We start from the raw sequence: 20,611 nt of genomic DNA, 5'->3' as shown, positions 1-20,611 counted from the left end.
TTCTATCTTGCACCCACCTATCTTTTTCTAGCCTGCATTTTTGAGTAATCATGTTCTTTATCCTTTTGTACTTCTCCAGGTCTTTTCCTCTTAATTTGTTTCACTCTTCAATGAAGTCCAGTATTTCTTTGGTCATCCATGGTTTCCTTGGTTCTAACTTGTCTAGCCCTATTATTTCTTTAGCCATTACTGTTATGGTTTCTTTCATTCCTTCCCATCCTTCTTCTCGGCTGATCGACTCATTTGTCTGGGTACGAATGACTAGACTTTATTTAGTTTTTATACTTATCCTTAACCAGAACATAGTTTATCTAGTATCTCCCGCCATCTCTTGGCATTGTCCAAGTATATCTTCTTCTTTTGGGCATTTCAAAGCATGTGTTAATGACATTCATTCCGTACTGTTCACAGTCTTTCACGTCTTGGCATTCATCTTTCCCAATCCAAATTTTCCCATCCATTTTCATTTAGTGCTTTCACCAACTGATGCATTGAAATCACCGACTATAATTAGATTATCCTTGTCTTTAACGAACTTCATTAAAAAAGAGATAGGAATAGATATTAAAAGAATATGATGTTCTATATGTAAGTTTACGTTTATTTTTACTCGTAACTAAATGTAATACAAATGTAGCATTCATGTAATTAATTGTAAACATACTAATTAAAACACATAACTCAAAAACTTAAGAAAAATAACCTCCTTGTATACAACAAACAATAACTCACTCACTTAACAACTGGAGTACATAAAACAGGAAAATGAAGCGACAGAAGATGGCGCCAGTGTGCAATCACATTGTCTGACATTTCTTATAAGCTACACACAAAATAATAACAAAGCATTCACAACAGGACAGGAAATAATTATAATGATATATAATGTAAAAGTGGGTTCAAGAACCCAGCAGGTCTACTCATGGTCTGTATGTAATGGAATCTTGAGTAGCAGCTACACATCTCACGACAGCCAACGTGTTAAAAAAATTTTCTTTTTCTTAAGAATGATATTCTTTATATGATTAAAACTTTAATTGCCATAATGCAATTAAAAAACCTGTTATTAAAAACTAAGAGTATCCCAGTACAATTAAGCATTCCTAGGTTTTGTCAAAATAATCCAGGAAATGGACTCTTCAAATCCCATATTTTGAAAACTTCTTTTCAAATAAATAAGTACTTTTTATATGAAACAAAAGGATGATACTAATAAATTCAAGATTTGTGCTTAACTTTTCATAATAAAGTACTATATTATTCATTTATTGCCTAAACGTACACACAATCTAAAAACTATTAACCTAAACCTATACCTGTACAATAAAGGTTTGTGTTTACTTGCAAATTTACAATTTTTGTGTTTTTCCGATTCCATCAATTAAAAAAATGTTTATTGTGAACGCCAAGAATAGCTTCACAATTAAGCATAAATACCCATCTCAACTGGTGTTAATACATTCTCTCTATGGGAAAAATAGAGACAATGGGATAATGAAAAAGGAATTTCCCAAGGAGGGAATGCAAAAAAAGACAAAACAACCCCGCTAGTTCAAATGGTGTTTGACTTCCATCCTGTTTACAATTCTTCAGGAAATTGAAGTATCTCTACTGAGGATGTGACCAGCATTTTATTGATCCAAAATATAACTTAAGGAAACTTATGTACTTTTTAGCGAGATATTTAAAAGTTAAAAACAATATAATTTGAGGAAAATTTGTTTAATTTTTATCAGGTTCTTCCCCTCATTATGAAAAATATTTTTTTGGGGGTTTGCGTATATTTAATCTTAGGTGGTTGATAAAAATTTATAAAAGTTATTAAAAATAATTTTCAATTTGGTTATTTACAATTTTTTTCATCAGTACAATAGTTACTAGGCAATGGGTATGGGATATAATCACATCACACAGTGTCATAACAAAGCCTGTTATGAAAGCTAGTTATAAATAATAGAATAAACAAAAAAATGTTATAAAGATATACTTAAAATTTATTATTTATAGTTGTATTGTTACATTTGGTTATCTTTACATAAAATATTTCTTCAAAAACAATCTAGCTGTTTTCAATTGGTGGCAATTTTGCCCTTTTTTCTGTAGTGTCAATCCAGTTTTTTAACCTGTTTTCTATAATTCATTGTGCATATATTCTGTTGTTGCTTTGATATCTTCTTCATGGAACTGCGAACAATCTACAGGATATTTTACCTAAACAAAATTTAAAGTAACATGTCACACTGAATATGTAATAAATTAATATTTAAAATAATGTATTATATCAAAAGTATCAGTATTATTTTTTAACCACTTCAGCCCAGATTCAGCTTTTCGAACAAGTAAATGATCATAAACATAGTATCTGGATAAGTCCATATATCTACAGAGCACAGATATAGATTAATATCTTCAGCTGATCCAAAATTAGTTGATATATAATTTTGGCAATGAAGCAGAAATTGTTTATTTTTTATATGAATGATATATTTCAATTTTAAATATAGAAAAAGGTTGAATACTGTTATTTTTATGACAGGATTCAGTTAGAAGGAGTGAAGAAATATTTCCTTGAAGAAGATTGACTTAACTTATTATGAAAAACTAAGGATTCATTATATTGTTTATCATCAGAGGTGTTAGATGAAGCTCCTTCATCAATAGCCCAGATAAGGCCTAAAAATAACTACACAGAGAGTCAATACATTGCATCTGAATTTTATTTAACTTATTTCCTGAACAAATCTGAAACAAGATAAATTACCTTAAGTTTTAAATATCACTTAAAAATATATGTATCGGGCTTAAGTTATTTTATTTTTTAATTATGTTTCTCATTAATCTGTGACAATAAATCTAAGCTAAATAAAAAATGAATGTTGGTGATACCACTTAAAATTATGTTTTTCTTAATTTGTTATTACAACAAATTAAAAAAAACATAATTCACAAGTCCACAGTTTGTAGTTAATATAAACCCATAACTGTAATAGAACAGGAAGAGAAATCATAATTATTATACTGAAATAATGTTTATGAAATTAACACATAAGCGAATATGTAGTTTATATTTTTTATTATAATTGTACTTCTCCTCCAACCAATGGATTGCCTGCTTTAGAGCAATCCTTTAGAACAAAAGATCGAAGTTCAAAAAGATTCCAAAAAATTGTTGCGAGTGATTATGCTCTTAAAAAATGTAAAGAAAAAATACTACAGTTGACTTAACTTACTACAGTTACTTAACTTAATTCATTTTACCTGGCATTTATGTTCTTCTACAGCTGCATTGTAAAGTTTCCAGAATGGTGTTCCTGTATGTCCTGATAAGAACCAAGAAGAAATCAAGCTAAAAAATAAAAAATATTCAAATTATTTTTAAGTATAATAACCTTATCATCAAGTTCCACATTTGTTATTAAATATTTCTAATTTAATATTATCCCTTCAAAGCCTGCTTTCATGCATCTTTTGAGATCTATCTTAGTAGAAAGATATTAAAAACCCCATAACTGTAATAGAACAGGAAGAGAGATCATAATTATTATACTGAAATAATGTTTATGAAATTAACATTACTACGTAGCTTTAAATTAACAGATGTAGTTATGAAATTACAATTACTAAAAATTACAGATTAAAATTTCAAATTTTGTTTACAATGTGAAATGTGAAATTGTTTAGATTTAATGAAACAATAAAGATTTTTATATTTTTTGTTTCCTTTCTAAAATAATCAAAATCCAACTTATTATTTGCTATTACTACTTACTTTTGCTACTTATTATTATCATTTACTGGTATATATTATTTTAATATAGTGATAAAAGTAGTTAACTAGATGATCAATCATAATATTAAAAAAAACTGGAGTATGAAGTTTATGCATGTACTATTTCTCAGTAAATTTTAAACCAAGGGAATTTTAGAAATTTTTCAATTTTTTTTCAGAGTTTTTTCAACTGCTCAGTTTATTCTTAATAATTGATGTTCAAAGAAGCATACTTTCAATAGACTGTGGACTAGTAGGACATACTAGTCCACAGTAGTTCTGCAGCCAGTATCTTGAAGTATGGACAATACTTCAAGATACTGGCTGCAGAAAAACAGAAACAATTAAAAACTATAAATTGAAATATAAAACTACAGTGGGTCACAATACACTAATACATCAAAGCTGTCTATTGTCATAATATTTTTCTACGGCAATCATCCCAATTCTGAAGTGCTATCTGTTAGGAAAATAACTAATAAGGTGGCTGGATCATTATGTTTATTATTTCTAATTTTTCCTGAATGTAGTTTTTCTCAAGACTTAAGTAATAATTATTCGGTTCTGGGTTCTACACTAATCAACATTTATTACATTTGTTAAATAAATAAATTATTCATTTAATAATTGCATTTTTCAGGGAGGTTATCTCATAGTTACCTCTAAAGTTTCATTTTTTTTTTTTAAATAATTTTTCTATAGATTTGAACTCTATAAGATTAATCTATTATATTAATCAACTGAAACCCTACTTTGTAATCATAAAGAAGTTCTGATATTTTAATGTATTACTAAGAAATATTTTGCTGTATTTTATTAAAAAATGTAGTCAGTGGAAACAATATGAACATAAAACTGAGCACTTATGTCTCCCTGCTTAAAACGATAAAAAATAATATTGAAAAACAATGTTATTTTTTTTTATTTCATAGTCAAATAAAGATTAGTTTTCTCAATTTTTTGTTTATGAAAATTCTGTTGCTGTTTAATTTTCAAATATGGGCCACTTTTTCATACACAGAATACATACTAAAAAAAATACTCCATCCAGAGAGCAGATTTGAACATTTTTACTATGTGACTTTTTTTTTAGCAAAATGACAACATAAAATTAGCTATCATTCACAAAAATGATAATATAATCGCACCACAACCTTCCTTCATGTATGGCATGATTAAATGCATATTTTCAGGATTAGGAGTTTCAGCATTCTGGAAAAAGGATGTATTCAAGACTCTATTTATTTTAAATAATCATAGATGTTATACATTGGCAATCATTTTTTAACAGAACATAATTAAAAAAAAAATTATTTTACCTCGCCAGTTTTGTTATACCAGGTTTCAGACCGGCTGGTCCTTCAGTTCCAGGTTGGTATTGATTTAGTGTGCAAATAAGATACCTGTCACATTGAGGTACCCTAATGGCATATCTGTAAGCTCGCCATACTCTTAATACTGGTTCTATAATTTCATTATTTACCGTCTCAGACAATTTGCTTTCAATATCTTTTGAGGACAGAAAACTCAAACTAAGTCCTTTGCTTTGTCCCAGCTGAAATACCTCCTATAAAAAAGAAAATGGTTACATACTCTATTTATAAACTTACAATTATAAAGAAAAAGCCTTGATAAACAGTTTTTGAATTAAGTTGTATATATACATATATATTTATATATTTTTTTATTTATTTATAGTTGAGTCATTAGCAACTCATCTAGATCTGTGTGTGAATGTACCAGCAAACATGTAAATATACCTTAAATTGGCTCAGGCTGACCATTCCTGAGATGTATGTTAAATTGAAACTCAACCATCATAGAACACAGGTATCCACGAATTAAGTTGTAAAATAAAGCACTCAAAAAGCTATTTACAAAAAAATTGATAAACTGATAGTCATTATGATTACTAAACAATCATCTCAGTAAATACTAGGAACTAGAATTTATAATTATCACAAATAATAATGAAGAGATAGTAATATATTATTGAAACTAGTAAACATTTAACAGGTTTAGTTTTATTATAAATACAAGTATAAACTTTTTGTAAAGATAATAATTGCAATGTAGGGTACATTGGGCAAACTAAAAATAAGATTGAAACAAGAATAAAGGAGCTTTTTGAACCAGATAAATCTACTATCAATTAAATATAAACATAGACTGATAGAAACCGCTCACAGAAATAATTTAACAGAGATGAAAGTTTTAAAAGAATTTTATAATAAACAGGATTAAAATTACTATTTTTAACAATAGTATTCTAATTTGTAATAACATATAGTTGATAAACTTCCTTTATTGATATACAGATACAGAAATTTTACTGTTGAACATGATACCAATTTATAATAACATTTTAAAATTTTATTTTATTAAAAATATTTTTGTGAAGGTTTTGTACCATAAAAACATAAAATAATTAATCCTCTCTCTTAAATTGAATATTTCCTTAACTTTTAATTATCAAAAATTGTTTTTTCCTTTAATTTTTTAGGAGATATTTTTTTATTTCAATTTTTCATGTGAAATTTATCTTATCTAACCTTCTAAAAGAGGCATGCATTAGGTCAAGGTGGGCAATATAAGTCAGAAATTTCTGTACTTTGGACTGCATCTTTACTAACTTTATGCTTTCAATTAGGATTGCTTAAATACATCTTTCTTGGACAATTTCTATTTTATTTCTATTTTAAAAACTCTGGTAGAAATACTTGCTTAAGTATTATTCTTTATTTTCCTTCTTTATTTATCATTTCTTCATTATCATTATTTCAGTTTTTCTTATGTACTAATTTATAACAAAAACTCAGCTAATAATGATTATAGTCAATAACATGAAAAGCTTTTTAGTTGTGTTTTTAATTACTACCTTAAATACATGTTTTTTAAAATAATTTTTATTCTTTTTAATTTATATAAGCATACATTATTTTTTTTCATTCTGCAATTCACAATTATATTGTCAATTATTTTTTTATATAACATGGTTAGCAAACATGTATTTGATGTATGCTAACATCTACATCATTTGTAAAGTGGAGAACTAAATTTTTGTTTGTTTGGTTTTATGGAGATGTTTATAATCTTATATTGTTAGTGTTACAAAAGGAGAAATTATTAGCCTAAATAAACATTTTGAATCACAATTTACTTGTTTAACATGGCAATGAAAAATATTGTAATGTTTTTCTGTGTATGTTTTATATATAGCCTGCTAATAAACAATAAAAAAACAGTAGAATATAATTTTCATTTACCATATTAAAAGGAAGTTCAGTTATACATACTGTTTGTAGTTTTGCTGATAACACATTTAGTTTAAATGGATGCACAGATGTGTGGATTTTTCACTGGAGAAATCTTTATTTATTTATTTATTTATTTATGGTGGTTACAGTAAACAGCTTAGTTGAAAATCACAAATTAGACTGTCTATAAACTAATAATTAGGGTACAGTGAATGCTATCCGTCTACTAATAATGACATGCCCTACAGTTTAAATTTGCAGTGTGTAACCATAAAATGTATACTTTAATATTGTATGATAAAAATATTGCTGCTCAGTAAAAGTACAGCTGAAAAGGAACTGCAACTTTACTCACCTACAACTTTTTTAAAAATATATTAATTGTATTGTATTTTTTGCTTATAAGAATGTTTTATTGTTCTTAGCTACGTTTTGTGTGAAAGTCTACTTTTTATAGTTATTTAAAAAGATTAACACATTATTGTATGTGTAGTGGTGATATGATCACATGATATTACATCTACATATCTATATTAATTAAGATAAAAAGAATTTGATAGCTAACCTGTATATATGCCACTGCAGGTTTGATGTAGGTTGCAGAATTTATTTTAAGACCAAAATTCCTTTTAAATACTGCATTCACCATTAAACTAAGAGATTCAGCTGGACGAGATGGATCAAATAATACGGCTTTTGAATAACCTTGAGCTTTCAGAAACCCATTTCCAACAAATTGTGCTGTTGACATATATCTAAAAAGTAAGATTAATTTTTATATAAATATTTAACATACTTTGAATGGTTAATCAGTGGATAAAGATAAGAAATAGTGTAATGTGAGCATGTTTTTCATATTGAAATTAGGAAGCCAGGTTTACCCAAGAGAATTCACCCACTTTGCATATAGTGGACTTACTAAACAGTACGTACCCCAGATCAGCCCACAGGAAGTCATGGCCTCAACAAGGTCTTTCTCTTTAAGACTTTGGGGTTGGCGTCCCCACAGCCCTAGCCTCTGCAGCTTTTCTTCATCAGTAAACGCCAAGCTGCTGCACTTTTTACACCATACACATACACTACACCAAAAACACTATGTAGATAACAACATATACCATTACACAGCAACACAACAACATCTTACATTGTTTCTTCTTAAACACTGATGTTGCGACACCTTACAAAATGCAACCATAACCCAAGATGGAAGTTATCATGTCAATGGCTTTATGTAGTGAGTCTTAAATGATGTCCTCTAGTCACCACAGTGAACCCAGTTGTATGCAACCAGTACACGAGTGCTCTGGAAATTTCTAGCTCTTATATAGGGTCATAGCTAGTATATAGGGTCAGACCAAGTGGAGCCCCATAACATGCTAAATTTCAGCAAGAGAATGATCTTTCACCATGACTTGGCTATATGTGAGTTTTTAATTATTTTAACCTTTATTTTCGATTTGATTTTTAGTTCTTTGTGTTTAATTTTAATATCCGCGGTGGGATTTTTGCACAACCCATCAGAGTTAGGTAAGTTTTTATACTTTCTTTATTCTATTATTTTATCTTTAATATTTTATCAACTTTGTCTGTGATATTAGTTTTGGCTTTTATTTTGCCTTCTTCGCCTGTTTTAGTAAATTTTTATTATATGCTTAATATTATGTTTACACCTTGTATAGCTTATTATTTTGGAGTTATATTACCCTTTTAATAATAACTACTGGGCGATGATAACGCTCAAGCTTTTTTCGCCCACAAACAACCAAAAAAAAAAAAAAATGACTTGGCTAACATTGAGTTGCCTGAAAATATGAAAGAATTGTCATTGCAGTCAGTCACGTCTGTGCTGAGGATTATGAGAAGGGAGAACAGTGTTGATGTACCAACATCATAGCTAGTTCTGACTTTTTCCAGTCAGACTGTTGATTACCTTTCTATCCATGTACGACCAAACCCCAGACACTGCTTCCAGTGTCAGGGTTTTGATCATACCAAAATTGTTTACACGAAGGAACAAGTTTCTGGGTGTTGCAGCCATATGGGATGTGATGATAGGACATGCGCTGAAGTAGAAAAATGAACTGTGTAGTAGAATGAAATGTGAACTAAAGGTTCACACTTAGCAAGATCTCAGGAATGCCCCCCAAGGAAGAAAAAGCTATCTTGAGGTTGTACTGATCAGAAAGTGTCCTTCCCTGTGGCTTGTTGGAAATACAAAAAATCCTTCAGCATGAGAAATCTGTACAACCTGGTGTAAGTTCTGTCCAGGCTCTCTCAAAGAATGTACAGAAAGAGAACAAATGTGTATCGTGCAAAGAGCTTACCAAAATGGTAAGCGCTGTCAGTTTTCCTTACATTTCCATATTGTCCTGAGTTTATGTGGTATAAGTAGCAGAAAGAAAGTATCACATTTACTATTTGAGACTCGCAAAATGAATTACTTTCCTTAAAGATATAACTTGAATAATTCCCGTGACACTTCCCTTGGAAATGATAGCAGCTCAGTATGTTATTTCAGCTCCCGGAAACTGCATTAATGACATCTTTTGTGTACTTACAATAAAATATTTTCTGACAAGGTTTTTCCAGATTCTTGGTAAAAAGCATTGGTGATTCCCATGCTGACTATGGCTGTATGACTTTTTTGTCTGCACAGATCACCGCTCTTATAATGCTCGATGTAGTCCATCATTCAATTATCCACTTTGCTACAGGTGCATTCATTCAAGCCCTGTGATAAGTTTTCAAGTGAACTTTGGTGAACAATATCTTTGGTATAGATGGAACCAAATGATATGCTCTTATTTAGCTCATATTAAAGCGCAACTACCTTTGATGTGTTGTACTCCAACCAGTATCTTAATTGATGTCAGGAACAGCTAAGATTTACTGCCCCACTAGGAAACAGAGCTCATCCCCTCTAAATAAACAATTACCTCCAGTTCTTACTATTACTATTACTATTATATCTCCCCTGGCGGCCTTCTCTCATAAATTATTGTTTTAGTCTTTGTAGATATCATAAAAACTTCACGAATCCGGTTACCTTGTACTATACTGTAACTATTATAAAATCCTGATGCTATAGTTTATACAATCTGCTCTAAATATGTTGGTTGTGCTTTTGTGGTTGGCAATAGAACATACATGTTTGGCCTTCCCAGCATCGTCTATATTTTCATCACAGAGCTGTTTGCTATTAATAACACCTTAAATATAGTTAGCCCAACATATGGTCATATACTTGTCTGTTCACATTACATGAGTGCCTTGCAGGCAATTAGTGACACATACACCACACACCATGTTACCCCTGATATACAAAGTATTAGTTCTGAAATGACTCAGCGCAACACAAGTGCGAGCTTCTGCTAGATCCCCAGCCATATTGGAATTTCAGACAATGAGCGCAGCAAAAGAGGCTTGTTTGCAACCTCCTTCCATTAATCACATTGTTTCTGATGTAGTCTGTTTTCTTAAGAGGATGATCTGTGAGGAATAACAAAGTGAATGAATGCTACCATCAACAATAAACTTCGTGCAGTGAACACTGTGTCACCATGGAGCTCCTCAAGTAGGAATAACCATCAAGAGTACATTATTATTTGCTGTTTGCAAATAGGGCACATTAGATTCACTCGTGGACAACTCATGAATCAAACTGATGCACATGTTTGTGTTTGCTGCGACTTTCAACTAACATTACACCACATTCTTGTAGATTTGATTGTTATGCGGCATTGCTCATAAGTTTAAACTAGAGGTTAACATCTCAAACATCTTAAGGAACAATGAGATGATGTTATTGAATGATTTCTTAAGGCGTGCATTTGTATTAAATTATTTGATTATTCATATAGTGTTTTCCACATATTCATGCCAGATGGTATTTTTGTTTAAGTTAGATTTTTAATACTGTACTTCATTGTGGTTTTATTTTGCCTTTAGCATTCGACATAGGAGTTTTTATATCTGTGCTGTGTTTTTGTGTTATTGTTGTTTAATTTTTAAGTTAATATTTAAATTAAATTAATCTGTTACACCCATACTTTGCCTGATAACTATGTAATATATACCAACAACAGCTACGATCTTTGTATCTTATTAGATAAAAATTATACAGTGGCTGTCAAAGTATGAATAGTGGTTGTATCACAGTTGTAGTATTCTTGGCAAGGAGCATCTAGCAAGGTCAGACCTGCATGTTCAAAACTAATAATGGGAAAGAAGAGATCAAGGATAAAAAAGTGATGGGAAGAAAGAAAGTATGATCTACCCATAAGGGCAGATCATCCCAGAGTAATTTACTGTATTGTCTAGGACCTGTATGCATGCTTTACTTTTCATTCAAATGATCTTGGTTTCAATTTTTAGCAAGAGTCATGCACTTTTCTCACCATTTCATCCATCACCATAAAGAACAGTAACTGTGATCAGGCTATAGACGTTTGTTAATTAATAAATGAATAGGGTCGATTAATTGCTTAATCTCAGATGTAGCAATTAACAGTACAAAAAAAATGTACTGTACTTTGATTACTTAACTGTGGTACACAATGGAAGATTAAACACTTAAAGAGATTTTTATGCACAAAATTTACACACACAAATTCATTTTAAATATTTTTCAGTACTCTTTAATTTAAGGGAAAGACTTTAACTAAGCCTGAACTAACTTTATTCTAAATCAATCTTCTTCTACTGCCCTGAGGTAACTGAATTACAGGTTATACATTTCAAAAGGTTATACATAGAATCTGCATACACAAGCAATGTATTAAGAATTTCAATATAAAACTAAATCACTTTCTGAACCTTTATGACACACTTTCATAAATTTGATAACAAAATTTCTAGTAAAAGAAGCAAACAATGATAATGAGTTACATTACAGGTGGATTTGTAAAGGTGTATATGTAAGCAGTGTAATTATTATAATTTTATTCAACTAAATTCATTTTGTATAAAAGATAAAATAACAATTGAAGTTACTCATGATATGATTTTAAAATTCCTGATATAACTTTGAACAGATTGAAAAACATCATTCATCTTTAAAAATCATCATAACATGTTGTGAGTATAAATAAGCATACATATCGAGCATATACATGCTCAAGTATAAATAAGCCTACTAGATTTTCATTAGTTTGGAAAAAATACTGTCTAACCAGGGAAGTTCAAATAGAGAAATACTCACAGTTGTGAGTATTAAATTGAGCAGATACAACTAAATGAAGCAATGATTAGTCAGCCTATCCTTGTTTTAAAACTACCTTCTTTAGAAATCTTTCTTTGATTACTTGCAGATTTAACAAATATTTTTATTAAATATTAAAAATCTCCTGAACAACTTTTTAAAAAAAAATTCAAAGTGAGAATAGAGAAAGTTGAATGTAATTTTATTAGCTTAACCTTAACCAGGGTTCCAGTTCATCTATTTATTTAATATATTTGGTCATTTATATAACTCAAGAAACAGAAATTATTTTAGATTATGCTCAATTGCATAAAACGCAGAAAAAGGTTTTCTTAATGCTTTGCATTCATAAGTTATAAAAAGAAAAAAATATATATAATATTTAATATATGATTAATTATTTATATTTAATATATGTATAATATTTAAATTCTATTCTGAATATAAGAGTTTCGTAATTTCTAAGGTAATTAACTAAACCAGTCTTATATTTAATTTTTCATTCTTTTTTACTGGATAATTTTGTTTTTATAACTTTTTGGAGTATCAGGAATATTTTTCGTTTCATTTAAAATTTTAACGTTTTAATTAAAATTAACAAATTTTCTTTTGTTTTAAATTAAGAATCGAATTTCTTAAACTTTTAATTATTTGCAATTTGCTTTAGTTACTTTAAGTTAAAATCGTTTTCACACAAATAAATTTTTTTAATTTTTTTGAGAATTATTAATTATGTATAGTTAATCTAACAACGTAATATTTACGCCAACGGTGAATTGTGTATTTTTCTAATCCAAAATTCTTCTGCTTTACAAAAGTTTTCTCGGAAACTACCGGAGATAAAATATGAGACATATTTTTTTATAAAATCACTCATTTTCCCCGTAATTTGTATCCCAAGCATTTTAAAATACTCTTTTTTACTTTTTGCAGAAATCAGGGCTAAATTATTTGCTTACCTAACTTGAAAAACGTTTTTCTAGGAATTTCTACCTGTACAAATTTGACTGAAATTATTTCAGTTTCTTTGTGAGACACCCGATATAAAGGTGACCCTGTTTGTCATATTTCTCGTGCAGGCCAGTTCTCTTCCTTCAGACGTGTTCTGTGAAAAGCAGATACTGGGAAAAAAGGCTTCGAGGTTGCTCTAAAATTAAATTACGTCTCTAACTCCTTCGGTAAGCATAATAGCTCGCTTCTTCATGCAAAATTCATAAAGTTCGTATATATGAGTGTTCGCTTAAAAATGAAGACTCGCTGGGTGGATATGAATGATTCTTTTTTTACAAATATTTTTATTGAAATTTGAGGATAGTTTTAGGTTTAACTTTATGCATCATATAACTCAGTCATTGTAGAAGATTTCGAATTTTACAGCTTCATAAGTTAATAATATATTTTCCTAAGTTAATATATTTTGTCACTGACTTATCATGTTCTATGTAAAACAGGTAAACCATTTTGCTGTTTCTGCAAATAAAATAATGAGATAAGACTGAAATATTTTAGTATTTTTTTTTTTTTTACTGAAATCGGGTAGAATGTTCTCAAAATATTCCGGAAAATTTTATTGTACTACTTTTTTCAGATGAAAGTTTCCAACAAGCGCTCCCCGTACACTGTAGTGCTTATGTATAAGATGAAGTCTATAAATAATTGATAAATGCGTCTTATTTTCCATATTACCTTTACTCTTCAAAATAAGTGCCTTCAGAAAAAAGGCACTTGCTTCAAAGGCTTTGCTCATTTCAATTATCTTGATTTTTGTCTGTTGTACTATTCGCACGGAATCATGCATCCGGCAAACATGTTTTGTTTAAAATTATAAAGTTTACTACTTTACTACTACCACGTTTTGGGTTTTTTGTTTTAAATCAAAAGTCGAATTTCTTGATTTTTTATGTTTTCAGTTGACTTTTATTACTTTAAGTTAATAAAATTTTCACTTAATTAATTTTTTTAAAAATTCACAGTATATCCTGTTTTAACAGAACTCCTAGAATGAACTTATTTTAACTGGCACAGAGTGAATAAATCTTAGCGATGCCTGCTTAGCTAAGATTAGAAATAACTTAACTTGAAATATTAACCTATTAACAAAAATTAATTTTTGGTATTAATCGTTTACGGTTTACTTTTTTATCCTGTTACTACTACACAAAAAAATAAAATAATAATAATAGTAGGATAAAAGATTACACCTGGTCCCTTCTTACTTCCTTGGATGAAGTAAGGGAGTATTGTGATCACGAAAAATTTTGGTTTTCAGATTTCAACGGAAGTATCCATTTTAACCATCCCTGAATTCATTTTGACTAGTTTCGGCGTGACATCTGTACGTCCGTAGTATGTATGTACGTATGTATCTCGCATAACTCAAAAATAATTAACCGTAGGATGTTGAAACTTTGGATTTAGGACTGTTGTAACGTCTAGTTGTGCACCTCCCCTTTTGATTGCAATCGACTGGACCAAAAGTGTTCAAAAAAGCCCAAAATCTAAAACAATTTGGATTAATTACAGTATGATATATCATAAGTGGTACTTATATTCATTAGCTCCAGAGATATAGCTAAATCAAATTTTAATTAATGAAATAATTGGATTTTACAAGGGGAAGGCACGTCTTTAATTAATAATTATTATCTCTGATTGTAAAAAGTTTTACAATAAATAATAATTCAATAATAACAATAACAAAAATAAAAAATATGAAAAAATATCAGAAGTTATTAATGAAATAAAATTTTATGTACTTTTCATTTTAGAAAATGTGTATATAATTTACTAGGCGTACAAGGAAGTCCACATCACATTTTTTTATTTACATATACCAAATGCATTTTACAAAAAATTCAAACTATGAAAATTAAAGCAAATGTTTTTTTATTTTTAAGACATAGGGTTTTTTTTTTTGTTAAGATATAGGTATTTTTAAGACAAAGGTTCTTTCACCATATTGCGGGAAAACTTTTGTGATTTACACACTAAGGTAAATTTTGGAAAAATTCTCAGAGGACTAGAAATAAATGGAAAACAATTTTCGTACGAAATATATATTTATTTTTTTTATGTAATTTCGATTCAGGGTACCTTTTCGACTATTAATAAGATCTGATACCCTACCGGGAACACCGAGTGTTCAGTTCCTAAAAATTAAATCTGAATTAAACCTCATAGTTTGTGGATTTTGACGCAGATTTTCTTCGGAGAAAGATTTAATTCTTTGGTTATTATCTAGAGAGATAAAGCTCTTAAACTAAATCGACCTTATCAGAAAAAATTGCCAAGACCCCGAATTTTTTCATTAAAAAAATCGCATACTTTTCTTTTCTCACGGTAAACATTAATTGGCTAAATGGGATATTTATTATTTTTTTTACGTGATGATATCGCCAAATCAGTTTGAAGCTTGGAATATGGAAATGAAATTTTTTAGCTTATGAAAGATACCATTTGTTCAAAACAAAAGGGAAAAATTGAATTTATCAACTATTTATAGAGACGGCAATCTCTTCTGGGGATCCAGGTTGAAGAAACTTTAAAGGTAGGGCTTACAATTCAACGCATTTCAACACCAAAAAGATCCGTTTCAATGTAGGGTTTTAAAACCATAAATTATTTTCTCTCGACTTCTTAACGCACTTTGTGGGTTACGAAGTTGAGAGACTTACAATTGGAACTTATTACAGACCCCGATATGTATTTGTTTTTTGAAAAAGGCATTTTTGGAGGTGTATTGATGATTCCCAACTGTTATGCACTGGCAAACAATCCCAATATAGACAACTATGATGAAAGTAAACCGACGAAATTTATTAAATATTATGATGTCCGATCTCTTTATGGGCAATGTATGATGGAACCGTTGCCAGTATATGGATTCAGTTGGTGTGATGAAAATGAACTCGAATATTTGTTTACAACTGTGCAAAATGTAAAAGACGATGAGGAAATTGGTTACACATTGGAAGTTGATTTAACATACCCTCAACACTTGCACGAAACACATAGAGATTATTACACTTGCACCACAGAGAAAATCCATTCCCAATAATATGCTTTCTCCATTTCTTTCCGATGAAAAACGAGCACCGTGTAAAAAACTATTGTGCACTTTGCAAGATAAACACAAATTCGTCTTACATTGTAGAACGTTAAAATTGTATCTTCAACAGGGAATTGTGATGAAAATACACAGAGCCGTCAGTTTTAGTCAATCTCCGTGGTTGAAAAATTACATTTTGAAAAATTTCAATGAATGGTGCAACACAAAAGATCCGATTGAAAAAAGTCTATTAACTATTAATCAACAGTTTATGATAAAACTATTGAAAATGTAAGAAAGCATATCGATATGCGATTAATCAATAATAAATTAAAATTTTAAAAATTAAACGCCAGTCCAAGAGTAAAACATTATTACATTTATGGAAACGATGTGATAACAAACCCATATATGAGGGTTTAACAGTGACGGATTTGGCAAAACTAATCATGTACGATTACCATTATAACCACTTTTTACCCAGATATGGTCATGAAAACATAAAACTGCTAATGACAGATACAGATTCATTATTATACTCAATAGTGCCAACAAAACAGGAACATTTTGATACACCAAAACGATTGAATCAAAAAGATGGAAATGTTTACGGTTGGGATTTATGACGTTTAAAAGATGAAATGAGTGGGAAACCAATCTATGAATTTTTCGGGTTAAGAGCAAAAATGTATCCAGTGTTTGGGGATATAGGCAGCATGCTTTAGAACAAAGAAAGACGGCCAAAGGAATTAAAAAAGATTCTCGTATATTTGATAAAAATTGCAATTTATACGTTTTAGATCACGAGCTTTATAAAGACTGTTTATTCAATAGAAACATTTCATATTCCACCTCGAAATCATTACGTAGTTTTAATAACCAAATATATTCGATTGATCAATGTAAAAAAGCTCTCTCTCCATATGACGACAAAAGATTCGTATTGGAAAACCTTATAGATACACTCCCATAAGGGGATAAAGAAATTGATATATTGAAAAAAAGAGAAGAAACTAGTTTAAATGTATTGTGTATTTGCATCAATAAATATTTTTTTAAATATTGGACTATTTTATTTATTTTACCTTTTTTACAATTCTAAACATCAATACCACATGTATATAAATTCTACATCATGGTAATTATAACCATTAGCCGTTTTTCTCATACCCTTGTATATTATATAAACGTCTTTAGAGTTGTTAATTTCATTCAAATCTGACAGTGTAAGATTATTGAACCTTTGCGGTAAAAATATTTTTCAAAATCCTTCAACATTGAATCACCATTTTTTTTGTTTTTATAAACTCTACTTTTTGAATTTGATATCGCCTATTTTGCATCATTTCATTAATCTTTTTAATGCTGGTGCAATAATTTAAACTATTCAATTTATCGAAAATATTAGACATTTTTACTAGTCTATATATATTAAGTAAAATTATTTAAAATTAATATTTTATTGACGATGTAAAATTTTTTTTTCATCCACATCCTCTGTAATTGAGTAATAATGTCAATAAAAAGTAGAAATACAACAACACCAAGAGTGAAACAATCGACATTCTATACATATATATAAATGAAAAAATAAGTTGAATAAAACATTACAAAACTACATCGCTCAAATCGATCCAAGAATTGTATGTTTTATCAAAACCCAACCATTTTACATAGGCTTTGTAACCTTTTCGTCGTAAAATCTTCTCAGTTTGATATACATCTTTATGTTTGGTTTTTTGTAGTTCGTGATGATAAAAACGCCCTTTTATGAGTTCGTTTCGGGAATCAATTAGTTCATAGGTAACAGGATTGGATTCAGTATGTACAGTGTGTATTTTAAATATTTCATTCGTCCAATTTGGTAGATAGCCACTTTCAAATACTTTTTTGTTTGCTTATAAGAACACAGTCGCCCACATTAAATTTAATTTTTACAACTTTTTTTTCTATCGTATTTTTTACTTAAATTTGCCAAAACTTGTGCTTCGTTCGTCTTGTTTACATAATGTTCGTCTTGGGTTTAAATAATGTAGCCGAATGTATAGAATTATTGTATTCATCTAAAGGTGTTTGCAAAATATCAACCCGTTTATAGTTTCCATATTCTGTAAATTTAGTCCACTTTTTTGTTTTCAACGTTCTATTGAAACGTTCAATAATGGCGGCCTTTTTATTTGAATGAGTGGAATAATGATTTATGTTGAATTTTTTCAACAAGGCTTTCACATGTGGATTGTAAAATTCCTTTCTCTGATCTGTTTGAAAATGTTTCATTTTATGTCTTTTCAATATCGGTTCCAAAGGAAATGCGATACGGGCTTTACCCGTCTTTACAAGACGGGTAAAGCCCGTCTTGTTCTTTAATGATACACCGTATGCAAATTTGGTAAATCTTCTTTAATGTATTTGAATAAGTTACACACATAGTGGATCAATTTATTGAAATTGATTATTGAAGAAAACAGAGTCGTGTTTTGGTGTGCTTTTTGTTGTAGATAGACGCTTTCGTGGTGAGAATTTAACTAGAAATAGTGGGTTGCTCTCTTGAAAAGAGACCTCAATGGCTTCTTTAATGTAGTATTGTTGATCTGGGATGTAAGGTTTCTATACTACTTTCGTTCAAAATAAAAGAATAAATCCGATTAATTCCTTGTTAATTTAATAAATTGATTAATTAATTTTAACAGTTAATTTAATTATATTGTGACGTCTTATGATATAAAGCATCATGGTAATTAAAAATCATCAGATGATGGTATCAGGTGAAGAAATACCAGCTAGCTTGTTGGTTTAACGTCTGATAAAGGTACTTTTATCAGATATTAACCAAAAACTATACTTTACTTGAATCGATTGGGTTTTTTTATTGTAACTGAAAATAGTAAAATCTGTAAGTAATTGAGTCAATTGTCTCTGAAAGAAGAGCACCATTAAATAAAGATGTTACAATTAAGTAGAGAATGAGAAAAATGCACGCCTTTTTGCTTTCATAATAATTTATATTTTGAAAAGTACCTGAAAGTTTTGTTAAATCGGTGCTCTGCTTTTGCTACTCTGGGGAAAACTACATCCGAATTTAGGATTTTTATTTTCTATTTATAACTATCCAGTTATAATAAATCGCCAGAAGAATTTTACTAAAATACATTTATCTACAACTTTTGTTATAGTCTTTACCTTCTTACTTCTAAGCCACGTTAAATTGCTTAAAAGCTAGTAAAATATAGATAGACTCCGAAGTACTGTAACGAATTTGGAAGACCGGTTATGAACATCAAAAGACCCGTACTTATTTAACCAATTCGTCTTCTTCTGCACCGGTTTTGTTTTTCAGGTGTCTAAAATGACCCCTTGTATAGCAACAGTATTTTACACAATATAATAGTCACATGAATCCCAAATATCAATTCAGTGCGTCGGTTTGTTTCTATATCAGATACTGAATTTATAAAAGGCACATTTCTCCAAACGTAGAGTAAGAATTTTTCATGCTGGGAGAGGGGTCTTTGTCCTCTCTGTTTACGGATCCGCCACTGACATCGTTCTCAACTGTGCTCTTTTAAAATAACATCGGTAACAATTGCCGCATCGGTTGTAATATTATCATTGTAATAAAACGCTCCTTTTTTTTATTTTGCGATCCATCACAAGAAACCGTGCCTCTAATATAGTCACAGTAATGATTAACGCATTGTTATTTTTCGTATAGCGGTACCGCTCAGTCATTCAACAACGTTCTGCAGTACACCTGCGTATTGTTTATTTAACGGTTACCATTTCCTAAATTGATGCTCGTACATCGGCAACTACCCACTGTTGAATAATCAGCTAAATGGATCAAATGGAATGTTTAAAAATACAGTTTAACGAACTTTTCTTTCTAGTACTATTTCATACTTATATGACGCAAATTAATAATGAAGAGAAAACACAGTTTGTTTTCTATATTACATTTTTTATACTTATATCATAAAAATAGATTGAGTTAATAATAATAAAAAAATTAAGTAATCAAAGTAAGATTTAATTACGTGAAATTAAATACGACGTATTAAATTTGATATCTACGATTAATATCAACAGTAAATGAATAGATTGAGTTTAACTAGATTCTGAGTTCTGAAATATTTATTTAATATTTCATAACATAATCGAGAAAAGCAATATAAAAAGAAAAAATATTACCTCTGCATCCTATTGCCTAGACGCAATTATCCCTAGTATATATTATCCCTAATCCCTAGTAATTACTACCAAAAAATTATGCTGCTTCAAAAGTTGCAAGCCCGAGTATACCTCAAGATCGGTCTTGGGTGTCCAGTCCCGAGTCAAAG

The 20,611-nt window shown here is 29.6% G+C and overlaps 1 protein-coding gene across 3 annotated transcripts in view; it reads right to left on the bottom strand.

Moving 5' to 3' along the window:
* Positions 1-1,971: 1,971 nt before the first annotated feature.
* LOC142328711 (uncharacterized) overlaps positions 1,972-20,611 on the bottom strand; it is a 55,220-nt gene continuing 36,580 nt past the window's right edge. For all 3 annotated transcript variants that reach the window (XM_075372662.1, XM_075372653.1, XM_075372671.1), the window contains 4 exons: positions 7,592-7,781; positions 5,089-5,336; positions 3,259-3,346; positions 1,972-2,211 (listed from right to left, as the gene is read on the bottom strand). In XM_075372662.1, the coding sequence (XP_075228777.1) occupies positions 2,131-2,211; positions 3,259-3,346; positions 5,089-5,336; positions 7,592-7,781 (607 nt within the window). In that variant the 3' untranslated portion in view covers positions 1,972-2,130. The remainder of the gene's footprint in view (positions 2,212-3,258; positions 3,347-5,088; positions 5,337-7,591; positions 7,782-20,611) is intronic.

Source organism: Lycorma delicatula, chromosome 1 (assembly GCF_047948215.1).
Source record: "Lycorma delicatula isolate Av1 chromosome 1, ASM4794821v1, whole genome shotgun sequence".
NCBI classification, from domain to species: Eukaryota; Metazoa; Arthropoda; class Insecta; order Hemiptera; family Fulgoridae; genus Lycorma; species Lycorma delicatula.
The sequence above is the reverse complement of the archived record's forward strand: the minus strand, read 5'-3'. Positions and strand labels throughout refer to the sequence as shown.